We start from the raw sequence: 19,445 nt of genomic DNA on the forward strand, positions 1-19,445 counted from the left end.
TGAGTCTTTAAGGTGCTCCTGGACTGTGGCTCTTTCCTGCCTTGACAGCTCCCCCCTGCTCCCCCGCCGGAAACTACAAGCCCCGGCGTGCCCCGCGCGCGGGGAGAAGGCGCGGCGGCGCCGGCCCCGCCTCCTCCCGGCCGCGATAGGGCGGCTCGGGCCAGCCCTGCCCGCGGATTGGCCGCTGCGGAGGGCGCGGCCCCGAAGCGCGGAGGCGGGCCCAAGATGGCGGCGTCTGAGGCGACCGGCAGATACAGGAGCGCCATGAGCAAAAGCAAGGACCCTTCGGGGCTTCTCATCTCCGTCATCAGGTAGGGGGCGGCCTCCCCCCTCCCCTCCTCCGGAGGAGACCCGCGGTGGGGGGGAGTCCTTCCCACGCTTCCGCGCCTACCCTGCAGGGGTGGTGTTGGGGGGTCAGGAGCCTCCCCCCCCCGCCGGCCTTTGGGGGTGGGGCTGGTGGCTTCAGGGCCCCTTAAGCAAACCGTGACACCCAAGCGTGGGTGGGGTTTGGCGAGTGTGGGCAGCCCCTTGCCCCCAATGCCACAAGAATACCTCGGACATATTGCGCAATAAAGCAAGTCACCCCCCCCCAAAAAAATGGGTCCCTAGTGCATATGAAAGTTGTGCTTACACTGTACTATTAAGTGTGCAATAGCATTGTGTCTTTAAAAACAATGATTTTAGGGGAGGAGCCGTGGCTCAGTGGTAGAGCCTCTGCTTGGCATGCAGTAGGTCCCAGGTTCAATCCCCGGCATCTCCAGTTAAAGGGACTAGGCAGGGAGGTGATGCGAAAGACCTCTGCCTGAGACCCTGGAGAGCTGCTGCTGGTCCAAGGAATGACTCAGGGCAATGAGAAGTTTCCTGGCCGCCACCAAAACACAGCTGTGGGCCAAGGGTTGTGTATTCACAGTGGGTGGCCATGTTAGTCTGTCTGCAGTAGTAGAAAAGGGCCAGAGCCCAGGAGCAAAATATCGTCAAAGGCTTTCACGGTCAGAGTTCATCGGTTCTTGTAGGTTATCCGGGCTGTGTGACCGTGGTCGTGGTATCAGAGAGACGCTAGATGAACATGGGAACAATAAAAAAAACATCCAAGCAATATCACTAATAACTTATAACGTGTGCTCAATCATGTATGAAAATACCATATAAGAGACAATAGTATATAAGTGCCGCAAAACCTGTACCTCATGGGCAGATGGAAAAACAAAGTGAAAATCATTGGTTCTCGTAGGTTATCCAGGCTGTGTGACCGTGGTCTTGGTATTTCCTTTCCTGACGTTTCGCCAGCAGCTGTGGCAGGCATCTTCAGTGGAGTAACACTGAAGGACAGTGTCTCTCAGTGTCAAGTGTGTAGGAAGAGTAATATATAGTCAGAAAGGGGTTGGGTTTGAGCTGAATCATTGTCCTGCAAAAAGTAACAAAGGTAATGGGCTAACCATTGTCCTGTAAGTATCAAGATAATGTGCTAATGAGGGTGTGGTATGTTAATATGGAACCATTGTATCCTGAAGTGATCTGTTAATGTGTGAATCCAAAGCTAATCTGCATGGCTATTGTGGACTGTAGTCTTTGTTAGTCTGGAGGTTTTCAGGACAGGAAGCCAAGCCTTATTCATTCTTAAACTCTCTTCTTTTCTGTTAAAGTTGTGCTGATGTTTATGAATTTCAATGGCTTCTCTGTGCAATCTGATAAAATAGTTGGTAGAATTGTCCAATATTTCAGTGTCTTGGAATAAGACCTTGTGTCCTGTTTGGGTCAGTCCATGTTCAGCCACTGCTGATTTCTCAGGTTGGCCAAGCCTGCAGTATCTTTCATGTTCTTTTATCCTTGTTTGTATGCTGCGTTATGTGGTCACGATGTAAACTTGTCCACAGCTGCAAGGTATACGATATACTCCTGCAGAGGTGAGGGGGTAACGCTGCTGGCGAAACGTCAGGAAAGAAAATACCAAGACCACGATCACACAGCCCAGATAACCTACAAGAACCGGCATATAGAGACACTGTCTTGTGTGTCAGATTGACAGTGTCAGATTGCACAGAGAAGCCATTGAAATTCATAAACATCAGCACAACTTTAACAGAAGAGAGTTTAAGAATGAATAAGGCTTGGCTTCCTGTCCTGAAAACCTCCAGACTAACAAAGACTACAGTCCACAGTAGCCATGCGGATTAGTTTTGGATTTCACACATTAACAGATCACTTCAGGATACAATGGTTCCATATTAACATACCACACCCTCATTAGCACATTATCTTGATACTTACAGGACAATGATTAGCACATTACCTCTGATACTTTTTGCAGGACAATGATTCAGCTCAAACCCAACCCCTTTCTGACTATATATTACTCTTCCTACACACTTGGCACTGAGGGACACTGTCCTTCAGTGTTACTCCTCTGAAGATGCCTGCCACAGCTGCTGGCGAAACGTCAGGAAAGAAAATACCAAGACTACGGTCACACAGCCCGGATAACCTACAAGAACCAGTCCAGTAGCACCTTAAAGACTAACAAAAATATTTTCTGGCAGGGTATGAGCTTTCGTGAGCCACGGCTCACTTCTTCAGATACAGCTAGAATGTGAATCCATCTGTCTTTAAGTAGAGGAGAGTGAATTCAGACAAGCATTAGTATGTCAATGTTAACAGTATGTAAATGTGAATAGCAGGCGTGATGGGATTAGGTGTGGTATGCAGAAGAGTCTGTGATGTCCAGGGGAGAGATGGGTGTGGAGAAATCATCATTGGTCATGAGCCATGAATGCAAGGTCTTTATTCAGCCCAGGTAAATGCATTGACTTTATTGGTTCTCGCAGGTTATCCGGGCTGTGTAACCGTGGTCTTGGTATTTTCTTTCCTGACGTTTCAGTGTTACTCCTCTGAAGATGCCGGCCACAGCTGCTGGCGAAACGTCAGGAAAGAAAATACCAAGACCACGGTTACACAGCCCGGATAACCTACGAGAACCAATGAACTCTGACCGTGAAAGCTTTCGACAATGCATTGACTTTAGTTTGAATATCAACTGTAATTCAGCAGTTTCTCTTTCCAATCTCCCTTTAAAATTCCTTTGTAAGAGAACTGCTACTCTTAAATCTGCAACAGAATGTCCTGGAAGGTTGAAATGTGGTACCTTAAAGACTAACACAATTTCTGGCAAGGTGTGAGCTTTCGTGAGCCATCGCTCACTTCTTCAGATGCAGCTAGAAAGTGATTCACACTTGAGCACACGAAGCTGCCTCATACTGAGTCAGACCCCCCCTTGGTCCTTCAAAGTCAGTATTGTCTACTCAGACCGGCAGCTGCTCTCCAGGGTCTCAGGCAGAGGTCTTTCACATCACCTTCTTGCCTAGTCCCTTTAACTAGAGATGCCGAGGATTGAACCTGGGGACCTTCCGCGTGCCAAGCAGATGCACTACCACTGAGCCACAGCCCCTCCCCATCCATCCATTCTTAAATAGAGAAGAGTGAATTGGACCCACAATGGCAGTGTAAAAGTCAAAAGCAAGTAAATGACGTTAGCAGGCGTGATTGGATTAGGTGTGATATGCAGAGGGGTAGTAGGCGTGACAGGAATCTCACATCTCTATTCAGTCCAGGATAATTCAGTAGTCTCTACAGCTAATAACAAAGCTCAAGACAATGCATTCACCTGGACTTAATAGAGACCGGGTCTCCCAGGTTCAACGCGCTTAACCACTATACCACACTGGTTCTCTGAGGTGCAGGTTGTCTGACTTCACTGATCAGTGATTGTCCACCTCAGCTCCTCCCGATTTAAAGGAAGAGGACTGTCTTCCTCACTCTGCAATTTAGAAGGCAGTCATACAAGCTCTTTGATTTCTTTGTGTTGCTGTCCTTTTAGAGAAGCTGCTATTTGCTAATTTAATCTGTGTGGCTGGTATCTTGTGAGTAGGCAGGCACCCTCCCCGAAAGAATCTTCCCGCGATCAACTTTTTCTCACTGTTCTTGTCTAGCAATGTTCTAATTTGTTGTCTGCGCCCATGCTTGGTCTATTAGCATGTTACTTTCAGCATTGCATGGCTGTTGTGTCACCACAGCTTTATAAAAGGTTCATGGGTGGCGTAGCACTTGCCGTCCCCTTCTTAGTCCGAATAATTTCTTGGGTTAACTTGAGTTTATGTAGATTCTCCTGGCTGCCTTTGTAGATGGATTGGCATACTCCTTACTTTCATTTCTGTAGTAGAGCTAGCCTGGTGTAGCAGGTAAAGCGATGGTCTAGGATCTGGGAGACCCTGGCTCAAATCCCCACTGTGCCATGGAAGCTTGCTGGGTGACCTTGGGCCAGTCACGCTCTCTCAGCCGAGCCTACCTCACATGGTTGGTGTGAAGGTAAAATGAAGAAGAGGAGAATGGGGAGAAAAGGGGGGATATAAATAAAGTAACCACATGCCTATAATAATACAGATTTGTTTGATTTGTGGGAATCTTAAATGTAACTTGTGAAACTGGTAGCATTATCCTACAGCTGAACTGTCAAGTAACAAGAAAATTTCCTTTAAACTGCAGTAAAAAGTCAAGCTTTAATTAAATAAGCAAAGCATTCTAAGTTTTATAACTTCAGCAGTGTACATGGGAGCCTATCTGCATGGTGTGGTGGTTAGACTGTTAGACTAAGAGATCCATGTTCTAGTCCTTGAGAAGCTTTCTGGGTAGCCCTGGGCTGGTCATACACTCTCAGCCAATCTACCTTACAGGGTTGTTGTGAGAATTAAATGGAGGAGAGGAGAATGATATACGCTGTCCTGATCTCCTTGGAGGACAGGCAGGATGAAAACGTACTAACGGAAAACTCTGACACCACCTTTGACAGAAACTTCCAAGGAGTCACAAGGGAAGAACATAACATAAGGAAGGCCGTGCTGGATCAGACCAAGATCCATCAAGTCCAGCAGTCTGTTCCCACAATGGCCAACCAGGAGCCTCCAGGAAGCCCACAAACAAGACAACTGCAGCAGCATTATCCTGTGTTCCTTAGTACCTGATATAATAGGCTTGCTCCTCTGATCCTGGAGAGAATAGGTATGCATCATGACTAGCATCCATTTTTACTAGTAACTTTGAATAGCCCTCTCCTCCATGAACATGTCCACTCCCCTCTTAAAGCCTTCCAAGTTGGAGCTCCACATCTAAAGGCATGTACCGAGAGAGCGTCTTTTTGTTTCTTCGCTGTTATTACTGAGGTGTTGAGAAGGTCTGTTCTAAAGATGACTGCGGAACACACCAAAAGAAGCATCTCTGTGCTGTATAAGTCACCCCTGTCCCAAATGTGATAGGTAAAGGTAGTCTCCTGTGCAAGCACCGGGTCAATGCAGACCCATGGGGTGACGTCACATCAAAATGTTTACTAGACTCTGTTTATGGGGTGGTTTGCCATTGCCTTCCCCAGTCATCTGCTCTTTACCCCCAGCAAGCTAGGTACTCATTTTACCGACCTCTGAAGGATGAGTCAATCTTGAGCCGGCTACCTGAAACCGACTTCTGTTGGGGTCGAACTCAGGTCATGAGCAGAGCTTGGACTGCAGCACTGCAGCTTACCGCTCTGTGCCACGGGGCTCCTAAATGTGTTAACTGGGACTTAATTTCATGGAATAGGCATGAACAGAAATGTCCATACTGGAGTTAATTATTATATAATTTGGAGCAGTGGAGTCTGATCTGGGGAACCAGTTTTGATTCCCCACTCCTCCACATGAGCAGCGGAGGCTAATTCGGTGAACTGGATTCTTTTCATCACTCCTACACATGAAGCTAGGGGTCCGGCACACAGCTCTCTCCCTCTCTCTCAGTTGAGCTGCTGCCGCGGCTCAGGGGCTGTGGGTGAGGTAAAGTGCCCTCCTCCTCCTCCCCCCTTTCCCTCTCCTCACAGCGCGGCCGGGTTTTGCATGCTGCGCTCGAGGGCCGGCGGCACCAAGGCGGGCAGCGGCAGCAGCCAATCAGCGGGCAGGATTTTCCCGCTGGTTTTGGCTGGCGGAGGAGGCCGAGGCGCTGAGGATGGGCGGATGGCAGGCCCCCCGGGGAGGGAAGGTAGGAAGTAGCCCAGGCGGCGGCAGCGAGGAGGAGGAGGTCTTGGATTTGCCTTCCCGTGGCGATCCTCCTCGGCCTCCACCCCATTCCCTCTTTATAGGGCCGTGTCTTCTCCCTTTCGCTCGTCCTCCTATCTCCCAGCCGTTTGTGGGGAGGTCCCTCGCTGTGCTCCTCTCTCGTGATGGCTTCCTAGAGGAGAGGGGACGTATTGGCAAGGGACCGGCTGGGCCTCAGTTCCCCCCGGCCCCCAGGCCGCTCACGCGGCCACCATCCTCCCTCGCCGGCGACGTGACCGAAGGGGCACTTGTTGGCACGTGTGCTGCCCTCCCGGCTCCCTCCGTCGGGGACGGAAGACGGCCCCCCGGGCTAGCCTCCAGGCATGGGTTGCAGTAAGTATGCGGCGTTGTAGAGGGCCCGCGACGGAAGGGCTAACAGCCGTCGCGGGACGGAGTTATTGGCCATTTGTGAATGGGAGGTTTTCCTTGGATTTGCCACTCAGATGCACGTTTTCCCCATCCAGATTCTCAAAACTGTGCATGGGGGGTTATTGGCCATCTGTGAATGGGAGGTTTTGCCTTGGATTTGCCACTCAGATGCACATTTTCCCCATCCAGATTCTCAAAACTCTGCATGGGGGGTTATTGGCCATCTGTGAATGGGAGGTTTTGCCTTGGATTTGCCTTTCAATAAAAAGTTGTTTGTATCATTGAAAGCTCTGCTATTGTGTTTTTCTTTTAAGGCAAAAGATGTGAACATATGAGTTGTTTTTTTCTAAACTAAAACCTCAGTATTCAGGTTAAATTGCTGCATTGGCACTCGGAATTTTTATTTTGAACCTTGGGGTCCCTGCACCGAACAAAAAAGTTCTAGTGGTCCCTGGTCAAAAAAAGGTTGGGAACCACTGGTCTATAGTATGAATGTTGGGGTTTTTTCAGTGTTCTCCTAAATTTTGCAGCTTATCCACCAGAAAAATTGAGAAAGTCCTCAGATTTTTTCATGCTGTAGATCTGGAATGGCTGAAATGCTTTTTAAAACCATGTTTTTCTCTCAAAAAGAGAAAATATTTGATAGAAAGCAGTTTTCAATAGTCACCAACATTTCCTACTTTTTCTGTTGGGATAATTGAAGAAGGCCTCAAACTTTTTCACACTGTATATTTTAAGCTTGAAAAGCCTTGCCTTAAGAAGCATTTTACTCATTCTAAAAGAAAGAAAAATCACAGAATAATTCCACCTCCCGTACTACCACCCAAATTTTCTGCTTTGTTATTGCTTTCGGTAGAGAAAAGTGGGATATAAAAACCAACTCTTCTTCTTCCTCTGTTTTATCCTCACAACAACCCTGTGAGATAGGTTAGGTTAAGAGTGTGTGACTGGTCCAAGATCACCCAGCACGCTTCAATGGAAACACGGAGACTTCTCCACTTTAACTACTACACCACGCTGGTTCACCATAGTGGTTTTGATGGTGACAATATGTGTGCTACTTTTGCAGAGGGCTGAACAAAGAGGGAAAGCTTTATCCCTTCTGAGTGCATTATCAGCCCACTGTTGTGCCAAGGTCTGATGAATCACGAACCGGGCACGTGCAGAATCACCCCTCGCCTCCCCTTGCTATAGTCCAGCTGTGAATCTGAGGCTTGATCTAAAATAGTTCATATTGGTAGTACAGGTTGAAAATGTAAGTTAAAACATTACACAGCCCACCCATTAATGAAAACCGATCTCATGAGTTCTGACATTTCGGGCACAAAAGAAATCGATTGAAATAGTTCTTGTGTGGGCACTGGAAGTTTGCTCCTGCGGCGCTGTCCGCTGTCGAGGCCTCACGGTGCCGAGCTACGGTGTGAGGTTTTGAAAGTGAAATTGACTGGAAATGAAAGCTGACCTATTAATTTTATTGTCCGAGCTGACTGCAGAAAGCAAATGGCACAAAGGAAATTAAACTGGATGCTCTTTTACCAGGAATGTGGGTTAAAAAAACTGGAACACGCTGTACAATAAGACGCCGTTCCCCTACCTACAGCTGCTGTATTTCTTAGCAAAAAAGGTTCGCTCGTGATTATTGGATTTTATGATGAAGGTGAAAGGACTCATGGTCTGCCACGGGCTACGTTGGACGTGCCGGAGTCCTGCAACTTGATCTTCGTATTTTGATATACCTTTAGCTACGATTTGCAGAGAGGTGGCTTCATCCTCAAAATGAGCCGAGAGCCTTTGTGTTCATGGCCTGCATAGCGCTTTGCTCGAGGAGAACAATTTCTGGCTTGTTAGAAAGTCTGACAGGTTCTTTTCCCCAGCTGAGCGGTCCAGCTGTTTCGGGCAGCATTTTGTTAGGAGGGACTGCAGGGGAACAGAGAGATTCAATTCAGTGGATGGGAGAACGGTTTACAATGCACCTTTTAAGTTCCACAATGCATTCCTTGTTGGTGGGCGGGCTTCTTTGCGAGGAAAAGAAATACTTCTTTATACAACGAATGATTAAAATGTGGAATTGGAGGATGCTGTGATGGAGGATTGGAGGATGCTGTGATGGCCACAGGCATAGAGGGCTTTAAATCAGGGGTGGGGAACCTTTTTTCTGCCAAGGGCCATTTGGATATTTATAACGTAATTCGCGGGCCATTCAAAATTATCAACTTAAAACTTAGCTGACCAAGCCCCAAGCAGGCAGCTGCCCCAGGTGACCCCCCCCCCCGGCACGGGCAAGCAGACAGACATCCAACCGGTGGCACACTCGTCCACCTGGTGGCACAGAATGGTCTGTTACACCAGCCGGGCATAATTGTCCAGCCGCACGCCAGAGTTGCTCCTGCTCCACATGGTCGGGGTCAAATTCTACAGCCGGCTTCTGCTACCTCCGCCTACAGGGATGAAATGAGGACACTGAATAAGAACTCCTCCCCCGTGCATTCTGGCCCTGCCCCCTTTAACCCCTCCATTGTTGCCACTTCCACCCCCTGCCCTCTTGTAGTACAGAGGGAATACATTTCTCCATGGCCCGGGTGGGAAAGGGTTAACACAGTTTCTTGTGCGGCCCTAGCAGCTCCATAGCTAACGACTCTTCTGCAAGGGGAAAAAAAGGTTCCTTTTCTCGGCAGAACAAACTCACATCCGCCTTGAGTAGAGGCTATTCCTGTCCGCAGGAGTGGGGTGAATCACCAGTCTTAGATACTTTTGAGCTAGAGATCTGCCAGGACCCACGAAGGGCCACAGCAAATGATTTCACGGGCCTTATATGCCCCCCGGGCCTGACGTTCCCCACCCCTGCTTTAAATGGAGGAGACGGCATTAATGGAGTGTCAGGATCAGGCATCTGTCCCTAGCATCCCGTAAGCAAACTCATCCAGACAGGTAGATCTGAAGCAGTAATACTTTATTAGGAGCAATGAGACAGATTAAAGAACTGACTGCCTACCGGCAGGTGAGGCTAATAATGGTGAAACATAGGCAGGTTACATGTTTAAAAGCACTACATGCTGTGAAGGTAAACATGGCTAGCAACCCCAAGACAAGCGATTCCCAGGAAGGAAGACTAAACATTAGCACAGCCGTGGAAAACAGGACGAGCGAAACTGTACACAGACACTTACAGGTATGAGAACCGAGGACTTAACGTGTAGCCAGAAACTGGCCTAACTCATGTCAAGAGCCTCCTGCTGACGGGAAAGGCCTGACATGGAGGAGAGGTCTATCAGCAAGTACTAGCCATGGTGACTAAAGGGAACCTCCACATTCAGAGGCAGCCTGCCTCGGAATCCCAGTGCCAGAAGATACTACTGGGGAAGGCCTCAGCTTCTGTGCATTGTTGTTGGGCTGCCAGAGGAACTGGTTGGCCACTGGCCACGATGGGTAGCCATGCTAGACTGTCACTAGCAGTAGAAAAGAGTCAGAGTCCAGTAGCACCTTAAAGACTAACAAAATTTCTGGCAGGGTTATGAGCTTCCGTGAGCCACAGCTCACTTCTTCAGATACAGCTACAATGTGATTCCATCTATCCTTAAGTAGAGAGGAGTGAATTACACAATGGCAATGTAAATGTCAAAAGCAGGTAATATTAAGGAGAATCAAACTGGCTCACAATCTCCTTACCTTCCTCTCCCCACAACAGACACCCTGTGAGGTAGGGCTGAGAGAGCTCGAAGAGAACTGTGACTAGCCCAGCTGGCTTCATGTGGAGGAGTGGGGAATTGAACCTGGTTCTCCAGATTGGAGTCCACTTCTCTTAACCACTACACCACGCTGGCTCTCAAGTGTGGTATTGGTGCGTAGGAAGCTACCATATAGTGAATCAGAATAGTTGCCCTATCTACCCCAGGAGTATCTACTCTGGCTGGCTTCAGCTTTCCAAGACCTTTCCAAGTTCTTTTCTAGTCCTGCTGCCCAAGATACATGGCTGGTTTGAAGGTGAACGTGGAACCTTCTGCATGCAAAGTGTGTGCTTTTACCACGGACCAACAAGCTTGCCCCTGCTTCCTTTGAGTCTTGAACGCAGAACTTCCAGACTGTAAGATTGAGGCACAGCCTAACGGGGCTGGCTTCTGCCTATCAGAACAACTGACTGATGGATGGCCATCTCTGTATTCTGTACCCCCACCACCGGAGGTTTGGGCGGTTATGGTAGTATCTAGCCATTTCAACAGGGATGCTGAGACTGTCTTCCAAGGGAAATTTGCCCCATGTCTTCCCGGCTGGCATTTAGGAGACAGGTTAAAGTCGTGCTTTTTGGAAGAGACTTTAGTGGATCTCCTGCTGCCGCCGCCGCCTTTGGATTCACTGCTGTGTTTGCTTTCGCTTTGCAGTATGTTTGCAATAATTGATATGTTTTTTTAAATTTGGCTTTTTATCTGCCTTGTGGATTTAGACAGATTAAACAGTGGGATATATATGTTTTAAATAAAATAGAGATTTGGGGACGGGATGGGAAAGAGCCTATTCTCTCCCCCCCCCCCCCGATTAATTAGCTAGTTGAGTGTTTGTCTCCTCCTCCTCGTGCACTTGAGGCATCTGCTGCAGCCTGTTCTCCTGTGTCATTCGCATTGTGCTCCTTGAGGCACTCTGAGGTCAGGATTAGGTAGATAGATCTGTGTGTGAAGTTCTGTGTTGTTCATGGAGGAGAGGGCTATCCATGGCTAGTAGTCAAAATGGATAGTAGTCATGATGCATACCTATTCTCTCCAGGATCAGAGAAGCATGCCTATTATATTGGGCTGGGTAGTAGAAAAGAGCAAGAGTCCAGTAGCACCTTAAAGACTAACAAAACCTCTGGCAGGGGTATGATCTTTCGTGAGCCATAGCTCACTTCTTCAGATACAGCTAGAATGTGATTCCATGTAGAGACGAGTGAATTAGACACACAATGGCAATGTAAATGTCAAAAGCAAGTAAATGCCATTGGCAGGCATGATTGGATTAGATGTGATATGCAGAGGGGTAGTAGCCGTGGAGAAATTATCATTGGTAATGAGAGCGGAATCCCAGGTCTCTGTTCAATCCAGGATAATGCTTTGTCTTGAGCTTCGTTATTAGTTGTAATTCAGCAGTCTATATGATTAACAATGAAGCTCAGGACAATGCATTCTTCTGGACGGGCAGGACAATGCTGCTGCAGTCGTCTTGCTTGTGGGCTTCCTAGAGGCACCTGGTTGGCCACTGTGTGAACAGACTACTGTACTTGATGGGTCTTGGTCTGATCCAGCATGGCCTTTCTTCTTAACACAGGCAGGATAATGCTGCTGAAGTTGTCTTGTTTGTGGGCTTCCTAGAGGCACTTGGTTTGCCACTGTGTGAACAGACTGCTGGACTTGACGGGCATTGGTCTGATCCAGCATGGCTTTTCTTATGTTCTTAAGGGCCATTGGTTGTGGCTGAAGACTGAAACCTGAATGTACAGTAGAATCGTGAGGCCATCCTTTCAAATATTTTCAGAGGATAGCCATGTTGGTGTGCAGCAGAACAAGTAGATTCAAATTCAGTAGCACCCCAGAGACCCCCAAGATTTTTGGGGTATAAACTTTCGAGACTCAAAGCTCCCTTCGTTAGATAAGGGAGCTTTAACTCTTGAGAGCTCATACCCTGAAAATCTTGTTGGTCTCTAAGGCGTTACTGGACTTGCATCTAACTTTAAAGTTATGCTACTTCGCCAGATTCATGGAGGAGAACTTCCTGACAGAGCAGTTCCTCAGTAGAACAGGCTTCCCCGGGAGGTGGTAGGCTCTCCTTCTTTGGAGGTTTTAAAGCAGAGGCTAGATGGCCATCTGACAGCAGTGTTGATTGTGTGACTCACTATGTTGGCAGATTGTGAGAGGGAGCACAAGAAGGGATGAGCCAGTGCTCGGCTCTCGTGGCCCTTTCTTACATGCCCAGGGTAATGCCGATTGCCACTTTGGGTTCAGGAAGGAATTGTCCTCCAGGCCAGCTTGGCCAGGGATCCTGGAGATTTTTTGCCTTCCTCTGGGCATAGAGCAGGGGTGGGTGGGGTTGTGGGGCATGGAGGTAGCTGTGAATTTCCTGCCTTGTGCAAGGGGATGGACTAGATGACCCTGGTGGTCCCTTCCAGCTCTATGTTTCTATGAGAGGAGAATGATGTAAGCTGTTTGGGTCACCACTAAGGGAGAAAGGCGAGGTATAAATGAATTAAATAATCTCTGCAGTCATACAAAGGCAACTTGATTTGGGTTTGTTCCTTTAAAAAGTAATATGCATGTTGAGAATTCCTGGCCACCGATAAAGCACTATTTGAAGATTATTGGCTCAAGGTGGGACAAGTACATTTATTCCTATCGATTCCTCCCCCCCTCTCCTAACCTTTTGTTTTGTGTATGGTTTGCTAAAGCTGCTTTTGTGTTCCGAAACAAGATACTTGGCATTTAGCAAATGCTATCTCCCAAAGAACTTGTCAGATTTCTTTTTTTTAATTGGCAAATATACCTGCTTGCTTATTTATTGTTAGGACTTTCTCAGGCCAATTAAGTCTCCAATTCTGTGTGCACTTAACCTAGAAGTAAGCCCCACTCTACACAGTTGGATTTGTTTCTGAGTAAATGTTCATATGATTGGTATGTAAAGTTTGTGTGTGCGTGTGTGTGCGTGTATGTGTGTGTACCTTTTTAAGATTTGTCTCTTGATGGTAAAGTTATTTAATTGGGAGCAAACTTGGGCAGTGCCTTGACTTTTCTGGAAATTCTGGTCCAGAACTGTGTCCTTTGGATGCCTTTGGATGTTACAAAGGACCCTCAGGTGTGGTATTTTCCTGTTCCCCCTTTCTTCATCCAAGTCCAGTTTTCACAAAGGAAATAAGTTGAATGATATTTAGAAGAAGAGGAAGAGTTGGTTTTTATATGCCGACTTTCTGTACCACTTAAGGGAGAATCAAACTGGCTTACAATCATCTTCCCTTCCCCTCCCCACAACAGACACCCTGTGAGGTAGGTGGGGCTGAGAGAGAGTGACTAGCCCAAGGTCACCCAGCTGGCTTCATGTGTCGGAGTGGGGAAACAAATCCAGTTCACCAGATTAGCGTCCACCACTCATGTGGAAAAGTGGGGGATCAAACCCAGTTCTCCAGATCAGACTCTACCGTTCCAAACCACCGATCTTAACCACTACACCACTCTGAGGACACACTTAGATAATAAGCTCCGAAAAAAACTCTGTAACATAATTGAGGAATAGCAATAAATACGGATATTTAGTTCATAATAAAAGCATAAACTAACTCTTCAGTAGTGTGTGTGTATGTGTGTGTGTTTGTGCTACCATTTGATGTGTCCTTGGTTTGCAAGCTTTACTGAAGTTAGCGGAACTTGTTTCTGAGTAAACATAGGATTGAGGTACAAGTGTCATAGTAACTGTACACAAAATTACCTATCTGCTCACATTAGTTTGATTTATATCCCTCTCCACCCCAGTAAATATAGCCTTGAAAATACTTCCATAAATCAGGTTTATTTCTGCAATCAGTGTCGGGAAGATCCATGGCTTCTGATTCTGAACTTTCGATTTGACTTTCATGGACCTAAGCAAATGGAAATGTTTTGTGAATTGAAACAAGCATCTTAACTCTTTCACATGTTACTTTGGTCCTTAATTGTGTGTATATTTTCACACACAATTTATTTCCGTTGATGGAGAAGATGGAAGAATAGCGGAAGTCAGGGCTGGATTGACACCACTTGCAGGGGGTGTTACGCTTGGCAGACTTCGAGAAAGTGTTCTGGGACCAAATAGCGGAAGATGTTCTGTATTCTGCAGTGTTTAAAAGTATTTCCCTAGCATCAAGCCTAAGACTCTTTTTGGTCTAGTAATCTAGTTAGACACAGCAGCAATCCTATCACCACTGGGTTTGAACATTGGGTCAATTTGAGAAAAGCTTCTCCCTGTCCACTGCTATACAGTGCTATGCAGGTTGAGTATCCCTTCTCAGGTCATCCAATATCTGGACTGATCTGAAAAACAGACCTTTTCAGCCAGCATGCAGGCTTTATTCACAGGCCCTCAGCAGTGCCATTGATGGTTCAATGTGCACACAATTATTAAAAAATGTTGTTTAAAATTACATTCAGGCTCTGTGTATAAAGTATATATAAAACATAAATGAATTTTGTTTAGACTTGGGTCCCATCCCCAAGATATCTCATTATGTGTATTCAAAAATTCCAAAATATTCCAAAATACGGAAAGACCTGAAATAAAGACCACTTCTGGTCCCAAGCAGTCTGGATAAGGGATACTCAACCTGTACAATAACTTTTTCGTATTTTGAGCTGTGCTTCTATAATCCTATGAAGTTGCATTGTACTGGATCAGACCATTGGTCCATCATAGTCAGCACTGTCTGGTCAACCTGACAGTGGGTTTCCAGGTCTTGGTCACAGGTCTTTCACATCACCTAGAAGAAGAGTTGGTTTTTATATGCCGACTTTCTCTCTCACTTAAGGAAGAATCAAACCAGCTTACAGTCACCTTCCCTTACCCTCCCCACAACAGACACCCTGTGAGGTAGGTGGGGCTGAGAGAGCTCTAAGAGAGCTGTGACTAGCCCAAGGTCACCCAGATGGCTTCATGTGGAGGAGTGGGCAAACCAACCTGGTTCTCCAGATCAGAATCCGCCACTCATGTGGAGGAGTGGGGAATCAAACCCATTTCTCCAGATCAGAGTCCACCGCTCATGTGGAGGAGTGGGGAATCCAACCCAGTTCTCCAGATCAGAGTCCGCCACTCCAAACCACCGCTCTTAACCACTACACCATTCTGGCACCTACTACCTAAGATTCTTTTAACTGAAGATGCTAGAATTGAAACTGGGACCTGCTGCATGCAAACCAGAGGCTCTACCATAGAGCCACAGTCTGGGGATTCCTGCTACTGATATTCCCTACTCCTCACAGCTTATCGCTATTAACAGGTACAAACTGGTATTCTTTTCTTGCTCCCTGAGGTGCATATTTTATCTCCTAGACATTACAATGTGTAGTTTTTTCCCAGCTCTTTGTTTCCCCGCTTTCTTCTTTCGCCAAATTTGTCTTTTTAGCAAAACAGGCATATTCAGTGAAATTGCAGAAATAATGAGATAATACGGTGTGTGTTTTGGGTAAATCACTAAATAACACTCTCTCCTTCCACTCTGGATATTTTTAAGCTTATTTTTCCAGATGTGCATAATTGGTACAATGGGATTTCGGCATATATTATCAGATACGTATTTTGAGGTTAAGTACTGCCAGAAGCTGTAGATAATTCCGCTTGGGACTTGTCCTTGAAAATAACTTTTCAATTATAAAATTCAAATGACTTTGCGTTCAGAAAGCGGTAGGGAGGTGCCTGCATTTGTAAAGCCCCTTCTGAACTCAGTCTTTGCAAAATGTGGTTGTGGAGAGGAACTTTTTTTGTGTACACAAAGGAATAGCTACGGTGGAAGTAGGTTTGAGATCTAGTATGCTGAGCACTCGTGTCTTTTTGTAAATGGTGAACTGAGTGGCAGAAAATTATAGATTCCCCTCAAACTTGAGGCTTTTCTGCAATTTTTTTTTTTTTGTCGATTCTGGTCCCATGCTATTTTGATTTATCCCCTGATTTCTGTATGCATTTTTGTGCTTTTAGTTTTCACTTCGTCCCCCCTCCCCCGGGGGGGGAGCTCTTCTGAGATCACTTTTACCTCGATAGTTTTCTGGAAGCCGGTTTTGAGTTGTCTTTTTCCAAGTACCTGAAGTTTCTCTCATAGAATCATAGAGTTGGAAGGGACCACCAGGGTCATCTAGTTCAACCCCCTGCACAATGCAGGAAATTCACAACTACCTCCCCCCCCCACACACACCCAGTGCCCAGAAGATGGCCAAGATGCCCCCCCCCCATGAACTGCTCAAGTTCATAGAATCAGCATTGCTGACAGATGGCCTCTGCTTAAAAACCTCCAGAGAAGGAGAGCTCACCACCTCCCGAGGAAGCCTGTTCCACTATCAGTTTTCCTTGTCCCACCCACCTCCACCCCACTTTTCAATGATTGGACCCTTATCATAGTTAAACCACTCCCCCCCTCTCAACCAAGGCAAGTGATTTCAATTTTTTTAAAGGCCCTAAAATATCGATATAACACTGTAGTGTTGTAATGGTAGTTTAGGTAGTTTCTCCAAATTCCAAGCTTTCGTTTAAAAGAAAAATAAGCCCAGGGGTCGCCAACCTTTCTGAACTTATGGGCACGTTTGGAATTCTGACCCAAAGAAGTTTTTTCTCAAATGATCTCGACACTTAGAATGGTTTGTATTTATTAAAATATTTCTATCCTGCTCTTCAGTGACAATACAGAGTGACCTACGATATCATCAGGAACTACAATAAAGTATAATATAAATTGTGTGTGTCAGTTGCCGACAAGTCACAGCCAACATATGGCAGCCCCATAGGGTTTTCAAGGCATGAGACAAACAGAGGGGTTTTGCCATTGCCTGCCTCTGTGCAGCAACCCTGGAATTCTGCGGTGGTCTCCTTTCCAGTTACCAACCAGGGCTTCTGAGCTCTGGCGAGATCAGGCTGGCCGGGGCTCTATAAAACTCTAATAGTACCTCTTCCATATATCAGGCAGGAGCTCTGTTTAATAGGACGCCTTTTAATCTGCCCAGCCAATCCCCACCTAGCTCCGCCCACTTCCTGAAAGATTCAGATCCCATGTTGGGGATCCCTGGTCTAGAGTGGCTTTAGAAAGGCAGCGAGGCTGGTAGTCATTTGTGGTTATGGTGCTGCGTTCTTCAGCCAGTCTGCTCCTGTAGGTATTATGGGAGCAGGATAAATGTGGCCTGTGCAAAAGATCCCAGAATAGTTCAGGATTAGAAGTAGTTGCTTTGCAGTGGAAGATAAGTGAAGTGGAGAGTGGTGTTAGTTTGTGTTTTGAAGAAGAAGAGTTGGTTTTTATATCCCGACTTTCTCTACCACTTAAGGGAGACTCCAACCGGCTTACAATCACCTTCCCTTCCCCTCCCCACAACAGACACCCTGTGAGGTAGGTGAGGCTGAGAGAGTTCAGAGAGGACTGTGACTAGCCCAAGTTCACCCAGCAGGCTGCATGTGGAGGAGTGGGGAAACAAATCCAGTTCACCAGATTAGCCTCCACCGCTCATGTGGAGGAGTGGGGAATCAAACCCGGTTCTCCAGATCAGAGTCCACCGCTGCAAACCACTGCTCGTAACCACTACACTATGCTGGCTTTTGCAGAAAAGGTCAAAGGGACTTTGTTTATATCTGTACAGTTCAGGGCAGCTTGCATTGACAAAGGACTTTCCCATAACATAACCTCAAAATAACCCTGGCCCGTTGTAGCAAGTTGACAAGCAGCCGGTGGCGTTGACGGGGGCTTGCGCCGCAGAGTTTGAAAGCAGCGTTGTAAGAACTCTAGGGACGTTTCTGGGTGGTATTCTAAAACCCCTCGCGCAGCATTTCTACGCCTTACGCATCCTCCTTTCTCTTATGTAGTTGTCATAATCACAGCCTCCAGACAGCAGTTCGCTTCCCGTTCCCCAGTTTCAGAGTAGCAGGTTGTCAGGGCTGGAGAATGATCAAATTGTTTTCTGATTGATTGCCTTATATTTAAAGGCTTGTGGAGTAATTATCTGTTGTTCCGCTGCAGCGTGCAACACAGTGGAGTCTGTAGACTTCCAGTTGATTTTTTTTTCCTTGTGAGGTCTTAATTCAGTGTTGCTTCTTCCCCACTGCTCTGAATTGGGGCTGTCAACTGATCAGAGGTTTTAGTCGATTAAGTGTCTCGCTTTAACTCATTAATCAAAATAAATATTGCATTACTTCAATTGAAGTAGTATTTTCTGAGGGTAGGCAATGGAGATAGCAGTTTCTTCCGAGTAAATGAAACTGACAAATGATTTATTCTTAGGAAAAAATTTCCAGATATATTGCCTGAATCAATTCAGAGATGTACGGAGATTGTCCACGGCAGCGTTGAATGTCCCCTCGGAAGAAACAAACAACCTAGACCTGCTTTGCAACTTACATGCCACATTTATTCATTTATTCATTCATAAGCCAGTGTGGTGTAGTGGTTAAGAGCGGTGTTTTGGAGTTGTGGAGTCTGATCTGGAGAACCAGGTTTGATTCCCCACTCCTCCACATGAGCGGTGGAGGCTAATCTGGTGAACTGGATTTGTTTCCCCGCTCCTACACACTAAGCCAGCTGGGTGACCTTGGGCTAGTCATACTCTCTCAGCCCCACCTACCTCACAGGCTGTCTGTTGTGGGGAGGGGAAGGGAAGGTGACTGTAAGCCGGTTTGAGTCTCCCTTAAGTAGCATATAAAAACCAACTCTTCTTCTTCTTCATTATTCAAAAATTTCTATGCCACCTTTCCACCCAGTTCAGGATCCTCAAGACAGTAAACATTAAAACATAATATTTAAGCTTTAAAATCTTTGAGGCATTAAAAACATGTAAAATACAAATATATGCATTTGGGGGGGCTGTCGAGTTGCAGCTGACTTATGGAGACCCTATTGAGTTTTCAATGCAAGAGATGTTCAGATGTGGTTTGCCATTCATGGCCTGCCGCTGTGTAGTGATCCTGAACTGCCGCTGTGTAGTGAACCTGAGAGCCAGTGTGCTGTAGTGGTTAAGAGCGGTGGTTTGCAGCGGTGGACTCCCCCCTCCTCCTCATGAGCTGTGGAGGCTAATCTGGTGAACTAGATTGGTTTCCCCACTCCTACACATGAAGCCAGCTGGGTGACCTTGGGCTAGTCACAGCTCTTTGAGCTCTCTCAGCCTCACCTACCTCACAGGTTGTCTGTTGTGGGGAGGGGAAAGTGATTGTAAGCTGGTTTAATTCTTCCTTAAGTGGTAGAGAAAGTTGGCATATAAAAACCAACTCTTCTCCTTCTCCACTTTGCCATTGCCTGCC

The 19,445-nt window shown here is 46.6% G+C and overlaps 1 protein-coding gene across 1 annotated transcript in view; it reads left to right on the top strand.

Annotated features, from left to right (window-relative positions):
* The first annotated feature begins 218 nt into the window (after window positions 1-218).
* The window catches only part of EXOC4 (exocyst complex component 4), a 471,090-nt gene continuing 451,863 nt past the window's right edge, over window positions 219-19,445 (top strand). The window contains exon 1 of the mRNA XM_056846731.1: window positions 219-311. Coding sequence (XP_056702709.1) covers window positions 226-311 — 86 coding nt within the window. The 5' untranslated portion in view covers window positions 219-225. The remainder of the gene's footprint in view (window positions 312-19,445) is intronic.

The sequence above is a fragment of the Euleptes europaea genome, chromosome 3 (assembly GCF_029931775.1).
Source record: "Euleptes europaea isolate rEulEur1 chromosome 3, rEulEur1.hap1, whole genome shotgun sequence".
Lineage (NCBI taxonomy): Eukaryota > Metazoa > Chordata > Lepidosauria > Squamata > Sphaerodactylidae > Euleptes > Euleptes europaea.